General features: G+C 39.8%; 1 protein-coding gene across 2 annotated transcripts in view; it reads left to right on the plus strand.

Annotated features, from left to right (window-relative positions):
* Nucleotides 1-17,471, plus strand: part of GUCY2C (guanylate cyclase 2C) — a 60,749-nt gene that overhangs the window by 16,353 nt on the left and 26,925 nt on the right. For both annotated transcript variants that reach the window (XM_037846317.1, XM_037846318.1), the window contains exons 7-15: nucleotides 163-274; nucleotides 1,497-1,632; nucleotides 3,271-3,356; nucleotides 5,466-5,577; nucleotides 9,667-9,748; nucleotides 12,681-12,786; nucleotides 15,867-15,929; nucleotides 16,581-16,652; nucleotides 17,126-17,230. In XM_037846317.1, coding sequence (XP_037702245.1) covers nucleotides 163-274; nucleotides 1,497-1,632; nucleotides 3,271-3,356; nucleotides 5,466-5,577; nucleotides 9,667-9,748; nucleotides 12,681-12,786; nucleotides 15,867-15,929; nucleotides 16,581-16,652; nucleotides 17,126-17,230 — 874 coding nt within the window. The remainder of the gene's footprint in view (nucleotides 1-162; nucleotides 275-1,496; nucleotides 1,633-3,270; nucleotides 3,357-5,465; nucleotides 5,578-9,666; nucleotides 9,749-12,680; nucleotides 12,787-15,866; nucleotides 15,930-16,580; nucleotides 16,653-17,125; nucleotides 17,231-17,471) is intronic.

Consider the following 17,471-nt stretch of genomic DNA (forward strand, 5'->3'; position numbering starts at 1 on the left):
AATTAAAAATGTTTTTAAACTAAGCAAAATTTAAAAAATCATTTTCAAGGCTGATGTTATAGTTTGGGTGAGTTATAGAAGATGCATCTCTATTTTTTGAGGGATCTTATTTTCATGGAAACCTGTGGGGGGGGGTTGTTTGTTTGTTTGTTTTAATCACAGTGACTACTACTTTGAGGAAAATGTCACAGCTCCTGACTATATGAAAAATGTCCTTGTACTGACACTGCCTCCTCGAAATTCCAAACTAAATAGCTCCAGAGGTTTATCACTGGTAAGCATGCATTCATTCTCATATTCTCTCTCCCTCCCCCTTTCTCTCCCTGACTCCCTCTTCCTCTTTCTCTATCTCTCTCTCTCCCCTTGTATGTATATAAAGATGCCTTCTGCCCTTAGGGACAGGCAGCGGAGAGCAGTTTGGGGATGTGAGGAGGAAGGAAGTGTCAGTTCTGAAGAATCTGGACAACTTTGGGGTGGCAAGCCAAGGGCCAGGTCCAAGGAGCTATAAACAGAGTTGGGTACCTTTGAGGGTATCACAGTGTTCATCAGACTAGCAGTTCTAATCCCTCTTGTTTATGACCCTGCAAAAATTAGGGGCCACAACCCCCTTTGGGCTGAATTTTAACTGGATTCTTTTTATTTCATGAAATGATGATTTCAGCAAAAAAAAAAAAAAAAAGAAAGAAAAAAAAAAGAAACCAATGAATGAGCTATTATTTTTCCTTTTATCTATTTTCTAGTAAATATAATTCTGGGTGTAGTGTTCAGATACCTCTTGCACTGCTCTAGGCTCTGGCAAAAGTGTAATTCTTCACAGGAGGGCAGTCCAGAATGCTCAAGCTCACAGAACTCACTTGGTGTTAGTGGGGTGCAGACTGTTTAATCTATATCCCAGCTCTATGAAGAGCACCGTGCAACAGTTGGAGAGGCAGAGGAGTTTGAGCCCCTCCATCATTTTCCCCAGGGAAGACATTTGGGACCAAAGGTAACACGAATCAAAACTGTCTTCAAGGCAAGTTCAGTGGTGTCATCCAAACCAAACTCTTCATGCCCCATTCAAGATTCTGAAAGGCACGGTTTCTTTGTTTTTCTCTCGTTTTCTTTAATGAAAACATTAAACCATAGCTAAGCATCATTTCTATATAATGTCCTACAAGAATTATAAAAATGTCACATGTCCGCCTTTCCTAGTTGTAACTGTATATTCTTTCATTATGGGAAGGAACTACAATGGCTCGTAGTTGCTTGCCTAAAGGCAGTGGTCTTGATTTCTTGAGCCCAAGAGGAGGCAGAATTGTGACAAGAGGACACTAAAGAGCCCCTGGCTCAATAAAGGATTTTCCAAAAGTCTTCCTAATACTGTCCCTACAATTCCCCTCATATAGCCTTACCTTTTGTTCCAGCCTCCCTGCTGAGCCCGAGAACATTTTGCTCCAGGATCAAGACCAAAATTTCTTTTTTCAGGACTTCTTTTAAGATTATCCTTTCTCATTCAGGTGAAAAATGACTTTGCACTTGCCTACCTGAATGGAGTCTTGCTCTTTGGACACATGCTCAAGACATTTCTTGAAAAGGGAGAAAATGTTAACAGCCCCGAATTTGCTCATGCTTTCAAGAACCTCACTTTTGAAGGTACTGATCCCTTAAAGACAAACAACAACAACAAAATCAACAAACCTAATTTATACTTCCTACAGAAAGCTAAAGAAAAGCTGGGCTTTGTGGATGGACTCTGGGGAAGCAAAGAGGGGGATTGGCAATAGATGGGTCAACAAATAGCTTTGAACTTAATTGGAGGCAAATATCATGGCATAAACTTTGGGGATGCTATTATTAATACCTGGACCCCAGTTTATGTTGCACACTTTCAGAATCTTCAGCTATCATAGAAGGAACACATAGTTCAAGCCCTGCTTTTATGAACTAGCCTCATCCTAGGGCATTTTGATTACTGATATCCTGGCTATGCTGGATAAGACTAGCAAGAAAGAAAAGTATTTGATGTTTGATTTCGGTCTCCCTCATGTTTCCCTTTATACCCTTCAGGCATCTGGGACCCTAAGCTGCCCTCTTACCATCCAAACCCCTCCTGGCAGCACCATCCAGGAGTTCCCAACACATAACCCCTCCTAACTGCATGAATCAACATTCTCTTTCTCCATGAGCCACTATTGAAAGTCCCATCTTTCATTTCCCAGATTGCATTCAGATATTATGAAGAAGGTTCCTTTCACATCTAAATGTTTGCTGAGTAAAAGACAAATGGCCGTTGCCTTCTCTAACTTGCCTTAAATCTTTACACTGGGAAACCTTCATCCTGCCACCAACAGCAAATATGACTTCAGAGGGCAACAGACTCCCAGCCCCGGAGCCTGAGGTCTGCACGCACGGCCAGGGTGTGTGACCATGTTGAGGAGAGATTCCGTCGGCTCCCCTGAGGCAGCAGAGAGGGAGTCCTGACTGTGTATTGATTATCTGTTGTGCCCCAAGTTCTGCAGGCACTTTCTGTGCATTCTCTATTAATTTTCTCACATCCATGATCATGGTCAAGCATCCTAATTACCACTGACACAGACTTGGAGCCAGGAGACATTCCGTGTGTTGTAGTTTACAAGTTTTTTAATATCTCTGACTTCATCAGTAAAATTGAGACAGTATTAGTTTCTGTATCATGATATTTCAGGGAAAATCAAATGAGAAAATGCATATAAAGCAACTTAGCACACAGCCTGGCAAATGGTAGATATAAATAAATATTAGCTATTAGGTTGAACCATAAGACATTGCTGATAATTGGTCATTTTTTTTTTAATCTAAAGCCATTTCATAGGTTCACCTTTGATTGCTATTATTTCATGAATGAAAACACTGAGATTCAGAGAACTTAAGTAATTTTCTCAGTGTCTCACAACCCATAAGTGATAGAGGAAGTATTTTGATCTTTTTACAATCTAAGTTAGATTGTGCTACTGGTTTAGTAAATGTTATTAGCAAAACCTTGTCACTAATCATTAACGAAGAATTTATTGGCTGACTACATTTGATGCTATTCTAAATGCAATAAAAAGATATTTCTCTCTAAATAAATCACAACTCCCATAAAAGTATCCTTCAGAGATCCCAGGGCCAAAAACAAATCCAGGTGTTGCCTGATTAGATCATTAAGGGCAACAGAGCATTTGAATCAGGTTTACCCCTCTGTCAGGGTACATTTGTCTTTTCTGACAAGAAGCCAATGGTGATCTTTAACACACTCTGATTTTGCCTTAGGGTACCTGGGTCCTGTGACTTTGGATGACTTCGGGGATGTTGACAATACCATGGTGCTTCTTTACACCTCTGTGAATACCAAAAAAGTATGTCTGACCTTACATGGCAGCTCCTTTTCAGAAAACTCAGGGTGGTGTGACTGGATTAAGGCTGGGTGATGAGCGAGAGCTTGGAAGAGAAGCAATAGCAAAGGAATTGGAGAAGTTATGTTTAGGATCTGGAAGCTAGTTTATTTCAAATTTAAAATTATGCTGCAACTGGGGTAGTATTTCTTAAGCTTTTTTGACTCTTACTTAGAATATGCACTCTACTATATTAAAAAAAAAAACTCACTCAGAACAAAAAGATTAGTCTATCAATGGGATACCAAAGAGAAGATCACAAGTCTTTACTAAAAAATATGTATTCAATTCCACAACTAAATACTTCAGTGAAACATCACCTGTTCTCTCCATCTGAACTCCCATGAAAATCCCTCTGGCACATATAAGCAGCTCTATAATGGCCTGCCTTTAAGCACACGTGTATGTCTTTTTCTCATCAGCTACATCCTAAGTCCCTTAAAGAAAGACAATGGGTCTTAGTGACCTCTCCTTCTCTCCAGTGCTTTGCTTCTTACCTGGACAATAGCAGATGGCTGATAAGCATTTAATTAAAAATTAAAACACCCATCTTTCTGCCTCCTGAAATTGTGCCTATAGCCAATAATGAAAGCCACTGTTCTAGAATACCACATGGTCAATACAGAGCCTTTTCCTTTAACGGATTGGGTCCTGACACCAACTAGAAATCTAAAAGAAAAAATCTTTCATTTTTTTCATGTAATGTGATAGTGTGAGCCTTATGACACCCATAAGTTATGTATTGGGTGTCTATAGTGACCCAGCTTTGTAAAAGATATCTGTAAAGGAAAATGTGAAAAGCTAGAGAAGAGATGCCCAGATTGAGGAAATGAAACCAGAAATTTGGGGCAACATTTCAGAACATCAATCCATAGTTATCAGTAACTACATTGAACCTTTAATATAATGCCATCTTTGGCTTGGGAATACCTTAAAATAAAGTCACCTCAAGGCTTCTTTTACTAATAGTAACTATAAAGAGAGCATGAGGTAAGATGTCAGCCTCATGACTGCTCTTCAAAATGAAGAATATTGTACTATAAATTTACTCTCTGTGAAGGCAAAAGTAGTTAAATTTTTTCAATAATCTATTACCATCAAAGTAATTGTGCTTTATAACACATCTGTTTGGGGAAAATAAGGATTAATTCTCAAAATAACATAGCACTATAGATGTTATTCTTATTTGGAATACGTCTCAATAAAGATTCAATGTACCGTACTCTAATATATAGGATCTTTCCTATCCTCGATGCATGTAATTATAGAATTGGCATCAAAGTTAGGAGTAAAGTTTTGAAACTTTTGCCCAGAAAGGGTGTTAATTTAATTTTACCACCTGTGCATTTGAAGGACTGTTGGTGGATTTAGGAGAGTCATCTTTCTGAAGTCTCTTACAAAGCTGATATGCAGTATATGCAACAATAACTTAAGGATATATTAATTTTCAAATTGACAAATTGCTTAAAAAAATAAACCTTTAGTCTTAGAAACCTAATTGGCATCATATACAAGAAGACACATTAAAGAAAAGGAATGGAAGAGATTGGAAAATTATGTAATTGACAGAACTTAAATGTAGAATTGTTTCAGGGCCACTTGACATGTATCAGACTGATGTAACGGATTTCAGCTGTGGTTCATTTTCTCTAGAGATCATTTTCAGTAGCAATTTAATATTATAGAAAACACTGGCCCTTCATTTGCCATGTGTCTTGGAGCTAATCATTTAATTTTTCATGGGCTTTGTCTTAACAGTTGTAAATTGAAAGACTTGAACCAAGTTCTCTAAAGACCCAAAGAGTCTATGTTTGGCAGGGGTTACTGACATAGTCCCTGGTCATAAAGAAACAGAAAACTTAGCAGCCCACTTGGAGCTTGAATCCATGTTCATGCTGTGAACCAATAAGCAGATCCTAACTAGCTCCAGGCTGGTTAACAGTTACCTGGCTTCATTGAGATGCATTATTTTGAAATTAAATTGTCCTTGGGCTGGCTGATCAATCTCATGAGAAATTATTCTAATGTGCCTTTTTCTTGTCATCCTTTTTCTTTTTTCATGCCCTGGGACAGTATACAGTTCTTTTGAACTATACCACCCACGAAAACAAGACTTACCCAGAGGATAAAAGCCCCACATTTATCTGGAGGAACCATAAACTTCCTAATGATATTCCCAGCCAGGGTAAGGGTAATTTCCCTGAAATTGGTTTTCTGATAAGGAGAGTAAACTCGACGGTTTATGCAGTTAGCCTTTGTTGGTTTTGTTTTGCTGTCACAATTAGATTTGCCAGGTTTGTGAATGTGGACTTTATTTTCCCTGTTCAATGAAGGATGACATTACAGTTCTGACGAAACTGTACTGTAGCTATGCCCACCTTAAAACTGTGCCCTATCTTTTGACATAATTTATCCCATAAAAAACAAGGTTTGGCAAATGGCAAAAATGAGCACAGAGACGTCTATTCTTACTCTGGTTACATTCAGCTGGAAGGAGTTCAAAGGATAGATCTTTGAGCAAAGAATACTGGATGTCATCAAACTGAGAGATGGTTGGTGATCAGGGCCCCTTATGCCTCTTTCAGTTCCTTCAGAGGACACATGCTTGAGTGGTGATGATGCTTGCCCACTCCCTTCAGATGAGAGCTGTCACTTCATGGAAAGCCCCGATATGACTAGGCCTTCAAGTGTGCAAGTTGCATGGCAGCTACACAACAATGGCCCTCACTGGCCATAGCCAATCAGGTGTCTCCTGGGCAACAAGCTCTCAGGACAGCCTGTATGTGACTGGCATGGCCAAGACTTACCACATGAACAGTAATTCCAATTTAGTAATTTATTTTAAGGAGAAAAAATCTAAAACATGGGCAAATATTTTTTCCCAAAGACGGAAAAAAAAGGTAAAAACAGCATTAATAAAATGATTTAGAAAATTATGATTCTTTCATAAATGGAGTATTATGTAACCAATTAAAATATAGAGAATTTTAAATGACATGGGAAACATGATGTAAAGTAATAGAAAAATATACTTTTTTTAAAAAAAAATTAACGAGATCTTAAGTTTGTAAACCAATGTTTAAAAACAAGACTGGAAAGAAATACGCTAAAATGTTAACAGTAGTGACCTCTGAGTGATAGGACTCTGGAAGATATATTTATTGTTGCTTTTTAGTATTTTTCTGAATTTTACAATTTTCCCATAATGAACCTGTGTTAGTTTATGATTTTTTAATTAGAATTAAAATTATTAACTGGAAGTATTTGTGTGCCAGCCCTTCTCCACTGCCAGAAACTCTGACTTAAAGGCTGATCTGACATAAGGGAGCATTTCTGGTTTGATGGGCTAGCTTGTGTCAAAGCTCTGACTGTGTTTCTAGTCCCCTTTCACTCCATGAGTCAAATGTGGTTCAAAATCGTTCCTGTGTACTTGTCCAATAGGTGTTAGCAGTTGACTAAAGCAAGGAGGGAGGTGGGGAGTAGGGATCGAGTCTTCTAAACAATAAGCAATCCCAAGCTGATGTCAGATATACTATTATTGCTCCTTACAGTTGATTTCTTTAGGAGATTTTTTAAAAATTACCTCTAGAACCATCTTTAAGCTTCCTGGGTTTTAAACCAAACCTGACTTCTGAAATATCTCTTTTCTTATGGACTTCTGCAGCCCTCTACTTCATTTTGTAACTTTTTTGGTAAAATTATTTTTTCTTATTCCTTAATTAAAGCTTTCAGTTAAAACTTTAGGTTGGTTTTTTTTTTTTCTGAATAATTTTTTTGAGAACATTTCTTTTTTCCTCCTATTATTGACATTTAATTTTGGTATAGTGCCTTTGTTACAATTAGTGAAAGAATATTACAATGTTACTGTTAACTATAGGACTTAGTTTGCATTAATTGTATTTTTCCCATATACCACCCTATTATTAACACATTGTAATAGTGGCAGACGTTTGTTCTATTTCACATAGAACTTTCTTATATTTGTGCAAGTAACCACTGTCATTGTCCACTCTAGTTTTCACTAAGTTATACAGCCCCAGATTTTATCCTCTAGGTTTCCTTCTGGTGACATCCACAACCCTAGTCTTCCTCTTTCAACCAAACTCACCCTCAGCTTTGTTAGTTACAGTTAAAGTATTGTGCTACCGTCACACAGTATTGTGCTGTCCATTTCGAACCTTTACAAGCATAAGTTTGTGTTTTTAATGGATCTTTTTTAAAGTTTTCAGATGTTTTGTTTATTGAATAGAAGGTCTGTAGTTTGTAAAGTGCTGAACTTCTCAAGAGTAATTTTTGAGAGAGTCCTCATTATTATGATTAGGATATTATGATTAGGATATTATGATTAGGATTATGATTAGGATATTATGATTAGGATATTATGATTAGGATATTATGATTAGGATATTATGTTGTCCTAGGCAACTTGACTTTGTCCTCAGTTAATTAGAAAATTGTTAGCCAGAGCTTTTGATTGCTAACTCTTACTATATTTCATTTTAAACTTCACAAATAAAATAACTGAACCTTTCCAGTAGTATACAATACTATATTCATGGCTTGTCTTTTATCTGTGTACACACCTGCCAAACAAATAACACCTGGTGATTACACCATCATCTTTTCAATTTCATCTTTTCATTCATTCCACAAAGATGCACTTAACACCGGGCAACATTCCAAGCACATGAGATCCAGTGATAGGCAGTGCAGACCTGGGTCCTGTCCCTCACCCAAGCCCTCATTGTCTGCCTCCTGGATTACAGCAATAACTTGCAGCTGATTTCCTGCCCCAGCCCTGCCCATCTCCACTCCAGCCTGCACGGCCACCAAAATGGAAGCACAAATCTGGTCGTGTCATCGGACAGTTGCTTACATGTCAATAGGCAGCTCCGCTTTACCTTCAGCATAAAGTCCAAATGCCTCAAAAAAATATAGCACAAAAAGCCCTTAATCTTCCTACTTCTCCAGCCTTATTTTTCATCTTTCCCCAAATCCCTTTCCCACTCCCTTAATTCCCTCCTACTTCTGTAAAGTATGAGCCATGCAACTTGATGCTACTGTGTCCTTATTTCTGCCATTCTCTCTGGATAGAATTTATCTGCCCGCTCCATCCAACTGTAAGCATCTGCTTATCTGCAAAAGTGCACTTGAATTTCATCTTTCCTAAGCCTTGCCATATCAGGAGGTTGTTGATCTAGACCTTATTCTACCAGACTTCTAGCATAGTGCTTATGCCACGCTATTTTGTTTACATCTTTTTACACCATGTACTACATAATGGCAGGGCCACGCCTATTCATATCTCCTTGCCCCAACACAGTGTCTTGGAACAAGTGAACGAATGAATGACAATATGAGGTAACTGTGAAAATGTTTCTAGTTTGGACTCTAGCACCAATCTACACTGTCAACTTAAGTCAATTTATTTCTTTTGTATAAGTGTGAGTTTCTTCCCTCTGTTAAATTAGATTTGTTAACTGATCCCAAGTTTCCTTCCAACTATAATGTCAAAATCTTAGGATGATACACTGGTTCTCCATTCATTGTGAAACAAGTAAAATAGAGTGTGATTATCACAGCAGCCACCAGAGTGCAGCAGAAGCTTAACCTTAGCTCTAATGTGCTCCTATGACTGAAATAACAAGCAAAACTAGAAAAGTAGATGCTCTATTAAAACATAGCATACTTAAATACTTCATAGTATATTTAAATGCTGTATTTAAATATTAGAATTATATTCAGTTCAGTGAGATGTTCACACTGTGAGATGCACATAAGAACTGAGACGAGCTGAGGAACCAGCAGACGGGAGCCGCGTCTCCCCTGAGCTCCCGCTGTCATCTAGTGTAGATGCAATTTTAATAGACTGGTGGGTGGAATCACCCGCACTGTTGCAATTGTCTTTCTTGCACTCACTTTTGTATTTTTGTCTGGGGTTGAGGGTGAGATCGTGCTGGTGGTGGCGATGGTAGTGGTGACAAGAGTGGTGACCATAGCGATAAACCAAAGTTGAATGTGACTATGGTGCAGCTCTAACCCCCAGGCATTAACTTACTTCTTCCCAGATGAGAATAGAAATTCCATTTTCCTTGTTGAAAGTTTCTCCTTCACAGAAAACAAGAAGAAAGATTTTTAAAATATTTTTTTTTCTTTAAAAAGAGTCTCCCTTCCTCCTTCTGTAAATTATATTATACACCTAGAATCTCTGAAGTGCTTCTGTTCTCTTTTCAAAATCCTGACGCCTGCATTGTCTCTGTCTCTCCTGGCCCAGGCCCTCAAGCCCTGATGATCGCGGTCTTCACCCTCACAGGAGCTGTGATCCTGCTGCTGCTCATTGCACTCCTGGTCCTCAGGTACCACACCCTGTTCTGGCTGCACTTGTCATGCAGAGAGGGGAGGGAGGGAGAGGGAAAGAGACAGACAGACATACAGACATGACGGCTACTGGTGATAACGGGTGCCCACACAAAGGTCTCTGGGCAGATGGAAGACCATGGAGGCATTCTGCATCAAAGACTAAATGGAGGGAAGAATATACATGGGATAGAATGGGGCTTTGAACTCAGAGACACTTAACTTAAAGCCCAGTTCTGAGTTTTATCAGTTGTGTGGTGCTAAGCCTGTTATTTAGAAATTAAACATGATATTTAGCTTCGGTTTCCTCATCTTAGATGTGAGGATTTGAAATGGGATATATACAGTGACTACCTCAAAATAGGCATTCTATAATAAAAATACCTGTTTTAACATTTTATTGGTATATTGTGGAAAATTTCAGTGTCACTACTTACATGATGTTTAGGCTAGAAGAGGCTGTACAAATCACCTACTCCAAATCTATTTAATGCTGGGGAAAGAGAGACCCCGGAAAGTCTAATGGCTTGTCTAGAATCACATCACCAGACAGTGGGAAGGTTTAGAACTAAAACTCAAGCCTCCTCACCACCAGCTCCATGATTGTTCTATTAAACTTGGGCATACAAGTAGCACAAGTAGCCAGGCACATAATGGATGCTCAAATATTTACTGAATATGTAAATGAATGAGTGAATAACACAATACCTCCTAATATGTGTATGTTACACACATAAAACTTTCTGTATCTACCTGATTATCAGAATCACCCCCATGCCCTAACTAAATGAGACAGTAATTTTCTCTGCATTTCATACTCTTTGGTCTCTGTGTCATTATACTTTCTCCTGATGAGAGAGTCCAGCCTATCACATATGGGTTGAAGATTCCTCCAGGGAAGTGGAGGAGGCTGTTCCCTTCAATATCGACACAGAGCTTGGCTCTATGTTGCTCTGCAGTACAGGAGATGAGCTACAGTGTGTGGTGACCATTTAGTTGAGGGCAAGCAGAAGCCAAAATTTGGAGAAAGTAAAACCAATCAATAGCAAGGCCACAAGTGTGTCTATTGTCCCTCAGAATGGGTGTCCAAATGGGTGTCAGCCTAAGATAGGGGTAAATTGTAAAATTAGGGTTAGTAGCAGAATAGAAACAGGTATTTTCCATTGTCTCCAAATATCAGAAGCAGGAATTGGGCTTCCTAGTGGCCAAAGCATTCCTAATGGCGTGTCCACATGGAGATCTGGAACATGTGGTATTACTCTTATAGTTTTCCATTACAACAGCTTCAACAAGAAAAGAAGTGAATGATTTATGACATCACCTAACTCAATATGAATGACAGCCCATTCTGTTGAGTCCCAAAAGTCTCCTCGGGTGCAGAGGTGAGAACCTGGAAGCTTTCAAGGCCTTGATGTTTACCCTAATTGCTTCCAAGCTTTAGGATCATAATTATTGGCCAATAGTATGCTGTTTTATATGTATTAAATAGAGAAGTACTCATGGTTAGATGGAGGCATAGGAAAAAGGTGATCATTTCTTCCTAGTGGACAGTAAGAAAGACATCATGAATAACCTTGAGAAGGTGAGAATAATTTGTCAAATGACAAAAAGCAAAAGCAAACTCAAGGACAAGTAAATAGATCAATGGAAAAGAATATAAATTCCAGAATCAAACAAACCAAGCATGGGGACTTGGAATGTGATAGAAGTGACATTACAAGTCAGTTGGCAAATGATGTTGGGACAGTAGTCTTTCCACATGGAAAAAAAAAAAAAAAACAGTTAAAACCCTACATAACACCATACAGAAAGATATGTTGCATTCCATATGAAGTTTCAAATGGATGAAAGACCTAAATTGGAAAAATCAAACTTCAAAATTGTTAGAAGAAATGAATGGAAAATGTCTTTATGATCACAGGTTGGGAAAGTATTTGTCAGTCAGGATAAAAAAGTCATAGAAGAAAAAAATATGTTTGACCAGAATAAAATTGATGCTTTCCATACAGCAAAGTTAAAAGCAGCAGTAAACTAGAAAAAGGAATTTACAACACATAAAAGGACGAAGGCTTTTTTTTTTTTTTTTTTTTTTTGCAGGATCTCCTGTAGATCAATAAGGAAAAGACAAATAATACAATAGAAAAATGGGCAAAATTGTGAATAAAAAATTCTACATAAGAATTAAAATAGCTAGAAATATTTGTAAAGATACTTGGTCTCTCTCTTAATCAGGAAAATGCAAATTAAAGCAACAATGAAACGCCATTTCACATATATCACAATGGTAAAAAATATTAATATCAAACATTTTCATGATTATGGGGAAACAGGGATTCTCACTATGGAAAAGTAACTTGGAGCGACTACTTTAGGAAGCAATTTTGTAATATGTAAATGCATCCCTTACAACACAAGAATTCTGCTTTATTCATACTATCTGAAGGGAACAATTATAAAATTGTTTTATACATTTTGTATGTTAGGGTACAAGTTTTTAGATTTTCTCTGTACATTTCTATTTCCTTTATGCATTTTTTAAGGCTCAGATGAATAAGAAGAGCTGGTTTGTGTATTCTCTGGCAGTTTAAAGGTTAACATTTTTGCCTCTAAAGATGATCATCTTTTTCTCCTCTGTTTTTATCTCACTCTTTCCATGTCATCAGTTCAGATCCTTTATGAGAGTAAAAGACTGCTTTAGTGAGGATCTGGGAAAGTAGAAGGAAAAGAATGTAAAAGAACCACCAGGAATCCTTACCAGGACCTTCGTGGTCAGCACTCGCCTGGTTGGTGAACACAGCTGCACGGTGGGCTGGCCTCCCTCAACTCACGTCTGTCTGTGGATATCAGGGTTCTAAATTTCTCCCATCATTCAGCAGCTGGGTGGCATGGATACTAATTAAAGCCTATTGACTGTTTCTATTCCTTTCACAGAAAATTTAGAAAAGATAATGAACTTCGCCAGAAAAAATGGTCCCACATTCCTCCCGAAAAGATCTTGCCTCTGGAGAGCAACGAGACCAACCATGTCAGCCTAAAGGTAGGGCTTCCCTCACCTGCCAAACAATGCTGGGGCCGATGCACCTTGCCAGGGATTTGACAAGACCTTGGTGGCACAAATAGGAAACGTGCCAAGCAGAGATTGTTTTAGAATCCTAACAGTAAGAATGCTTAGATGTTGTCTAATTTTCAGCCTCCTCCTTTCCCCTTGATCTTACATTGCCCTAAACGTCAGCTGGTTAGTCCAATGAACACCTCAGTGGAGCTGAGATATGGTGTGTTTCTTGATCTTTGCATCTGACCCCAAAGAGAAATGTACATACTGGGAATTTGTCATGGAGGGAAGGTAGGAACGAGTAGAGTATTTGAGTCCCCCTAAATTGTGGACACTAATCTGCCTTACCAAGGACATATTTTTCTCATTGCTGAAGAAAGAGTACCCTGTTAAACTAACCCACATTTTCCCCCAGCCAGAGAATGTTATCAGCAGCCAGTAATAACCACTCCCATTTATTGCTGTCCTTATGGACCTTCGTTGTCCCATCTACTCACAATGAGTTAAGCGCAAGGGGTTAAGAAACAGCATCAAGTTACACACAGCTAGTGAGTAAACTTACTACAGATTTTAATAGTTGACACTGACGAACTGTATGTGCCAGTTTCCTTATATGCATTGACCCATTTCATCCTCCTTTGTGTCCTATAAGGCAACAGAGCTGGAATTCCACGAACAGAGCCAGAATCTGAACCAAGTCTGTCTAACTTTAAAGCCCACGATCCTGACACCTACATTCTACCATATCATTTTCAGAGTTTTTATACCAAAGCATGTCAAGAGGATGGAGATCCAGAACCTCCACATGAGGGAGCAGTTGAGTTCCTCCGAGGAGGGCCAAATCAGTAGGGTAATGTGGTTTGAGAAGGCCTCTCTGCCTTAAGTCAGCAGAAGTAAAATTGCAGCACGGGCCAAGTTTGCCTCTGGAGCCTCTCTGCCGTCTCTTGGCACCCACCCCAGGTCTCCCTTGCTTCTCTCTAATGGCTCGGGTGCCCCCGCTGCTGTCTGTGGCCTGGGCCTTCCTTTCTTCCACAGGTGCCCCAGGCTCCAAAGTGAACCTCTTGCTCCTGCTGAACCCCACACAGAAAAATTCTCTTCACAAAGGCCAGCCTCTCTTAGGCTGGTGTCAGGAGGAAATCAATCCTGTAGTTATTCACACTGGGATGCAAATGCCCATGACATAGAACTTAATCCCCCCAGAGACTTGAATTTTCAAAGAGGGAATTCAGTTGACCAAATGACTAGTTGGCAGTACTTACTTGGAAGTCACTTGGAAGGGGAGTGGAGACCTTAAACAGGGTGAGAACACCTTCCTGGTGGGCCCCGTCTCCCCGAGGAGGAAGGGCTCCCACCCGATCCACCCCCACACAGGGACAACCTCGCCCCCACTCCCCACTGTTGTCCCTCCACTGCCTCAAAACCCCCACGTATCTTCATTCATTTGGAATAAGCATAAGACATCTGTCTATGTGTTTTCTACAAAGGTAAATGTTCCTGGAAGGTATAACCCTAAAGGAGGAAAGTTAGGGGTGATACAGAGCTGCGATTATTGTTGCTACTCTGAGTTTCAGACAGGCTGCCAGGGGGTCTGGGAATTGGCTCCACAGTAGAGGTCATCAGAGGCTGTAAGTCAGAAAGAGCAGGAAAAACACCCAAGGTCAGCCAAAGCCAGCAAGCGTGCAAAGTACCATACCTCAGACAGGCGGTGGCTCCCATCCTGAAACTCACTGAAGGGAGACAGTAGGAAGCAAGACCAAGGGGCAAGGTCACAAAAAAAGAAAAAAAAAAAAAACAAAAAAAAAACCGCATATCCCAGAATAAGAACAGAAGGCTCAGAAAACCAGACCAAAAAATCCAGACAAAAAGAGAAGTCAGGAAAGTCGAAGGGATGAAGTAACAGAGAAAAAGGATAAAGAAGATGACAGCTCATTCAAGGATAAAACACTAGCTTGCAAGACATTTCACAAACTTTGTCTCATTTGATCTCTAAGTATCCCTATGAGTTAGGATTATAATCACTATTGTACACATAAGGAACTGAGGTCCAAATAGTTTAAATGACCTATTCAAGGCCTGAAACAGTTAAAAAAAATACTGGACAAGTAGATAAGCCCAGCTTTTGCCACTTTCTTCTTATGTGACATTCAATGTCATTTAACACCTTTGTACCCCATTTATAAATGAGAAGAAGGAAAGATAACTGACATTTGTTAATCTGCATTGTGCTAGGCCGCATGCTTGGAACTTGATATAATTTATTTCATTGACATATGTGTATGTTAAGTCTTAGAAAATAATACATCCCAGGTTTTTATTAGAATCAAATTAAAGATGGAACAGTTTTCAACCTTTTCTTTGCCTTTAGACCAGAAGTTATTAAATGGCAGACCAAGAACTATATCTAGCCTGCAGATGTGAGATGTGTGTGAGTGGGTGGAGGGGGGTTCTCATTATGTTTAACATGTTCTAAAAAGTAATTGCCAACATATACAAGTCATGGAATAGCATACAAAAATCCAGATGACAAGCTTTCTTTTGACAAATCAGGTGATCTGGCCACTTTGGGCTCTGCATGACAGGTGTCACCCGGAGCTGACAGGCACTCGCCCTCCACACCCAGCTCCATTTCCTCATTTGCTTTGCTCTTGGGCCTTTAGACATGAGTGTGCAGTGAGTTTGCAGATCCTGCTATGCACAACTCAAATGTACCACGTGCTCCCCTGCAGGTGTCTGTCTGTACCTATAGGCCATGATACCCCGTAGAAGGAGGGCAGGGGAAGGAGGAGGCAAAGAAAATCCCTGGCTGAGTTGGGGCTGTGAGAGGAAGGGCAGGAAAGGGGAGACACCCATTCATGTTGCCTGCCAAGCCTAGGGTGAAGCCAGAGCGGGAGATTCCTGGCACAAAGATGTGGTTGGAGGGTGAAGGTGAGGCGTGAGAGGGAAACGCAAGTCAATTATTACGGTTTTTGTGGAAGCTGCTGAGCAAACAACAGATACAACCCACCTGACTAGTGGATGGGACAAGATCTAGAGCTTCTGGAATAATTAGCCTTTTCTTGTGCCAGATCGACGATGACAAGAGACGAGATACAATTCAGAGACTACGGCAGTGCAAATATGATAAAAAGGTGATACAGTCTCCCTCCCCGGCACCTTTGATCTCTCAATCAGGGTCTGTTCTGTTCTTGCTCATTGTGGCCCCAGCTTTTGCTGTTTGGCAGCACAATGGTGGGGGTGCCCAGCTGGCTCCAAGGCGCCGTTCTTGGAGCCACGTGCAGGGCTGGGCTGGGCTCTGCCTTAAGGTTACAAAGCTCACAATCCTGGGGAAACTGAGGGACAAATAGAATTTTTGGAGGAGTGGAGTGTAGGAAGGAAAAGAAAATATGAAACAGGTTCAGAACAGTATTGTATTTGGCTCATTGCTGTAAAAATATGACAATCCCTTTTGGGGGTTTTGTGTCTTTTTTTCCTTCCTTTCCTTCCTGCCTTCCTTCCTCCCTCCCCTCCTTTCTTCCTCTCTCCCTGCTTTCCTCCCTCTTAACTCCCTCCCTCCCTCCCTCCCTTCCTTTTCATTTAGTCATTCTTGAGGAAACATTCAAACTTGAGCCTACTATATCCCAGGTCTCAGGGATAGAAATGTCAGTAAACTACTGTCACTGCTCTCAAGAAGGCACAGTCTAGTGGGCTTGTGAGTTAGTGAGATAAACACACAAGTGATTATTATGCATATATTTGGTTATGCTACAATGATATCTCCTTAATTCAATTGATCTTTGCAGCGAGTGATTCTTAAAGATCTCAAGCACAATGATGGAAATTTCAGTGAGAAACAGAAGATAGACTTGAACAAGGTATGTGTCCCTTACTTTAAACCCTTAAGTGATCAACAGCTTCACTCCATTTTCCCTAACCCTATAGTCCCTGGTGGAGCAAGGTGTTCTTGGAAATGCTGACTGAGAAGCCCTCTGGCCAAGAAAAGGGTGACTATGCTTCTTGTTGTTGAAAATTCTACCAACAAATGTTGGAAAGCAAGGTTTAATGGTGCAAAACATTTTGGAAATCTAATATGTCCTAGAACACAGCCCTGATATTATTTGAGAGTAGTCAAACATTTGTATTCAAGTCCCCCTGCGACAAAGGAATGATCATTGATGAGAAAGAATGCAATGTGAAGTAAGAGCTGGGTACTGACATTTCAGTTTAAGAGCAGTGCGTTTTCCCGAAGATCTTAAAACAAGACATGCTTTTATTGGCATATTAATTTTTACTCTGGAGCCCATTTCTGGCTGTTTTCCTGACTTTGTTAACAAACATACTATCCTAGTTGCTTCAGATCGACTATTACAACCTGACCAAGTTCTACGGCACGGTGAAGCTTGAAAACATGATATTTGGGGTGATCGAATACTGCGAGAGAGGATCCCTTCGGGTAAGGAACCATGGTCAATTCCAATTTCCTAACTGGTTAACCACATGAAAAAAGATATATATGGTTAATCTAAATGTTCATCCAGTAAAATAATATTAGAGAGTTGTCAGGAAGAGTTGGTGGGTCCAAACTAGATCATTCAGATTTTATCACTCAGTCCTGAACTGGCCCAGGCAAACCAAGATGCCCAGTCACCCTGCCTTGGGATACTCTCAGACCCAGTATCTTTTGATGTCCTGCC

The sequence above is a fragment of the Choloepus didactylus genome, chromosome 8 (assembly GCF_015220235.1).
Source record: "Choloepus didactylus isolate mChoDid1 chromosome 8, mChoDid1.pri, whole genome shotgun sequence".
NCBI lineage: Eukaryota > Metazoa > Chordata > Mammalia > Pilosa > Megalonychidae > Choloepus > Choloepus didactylus.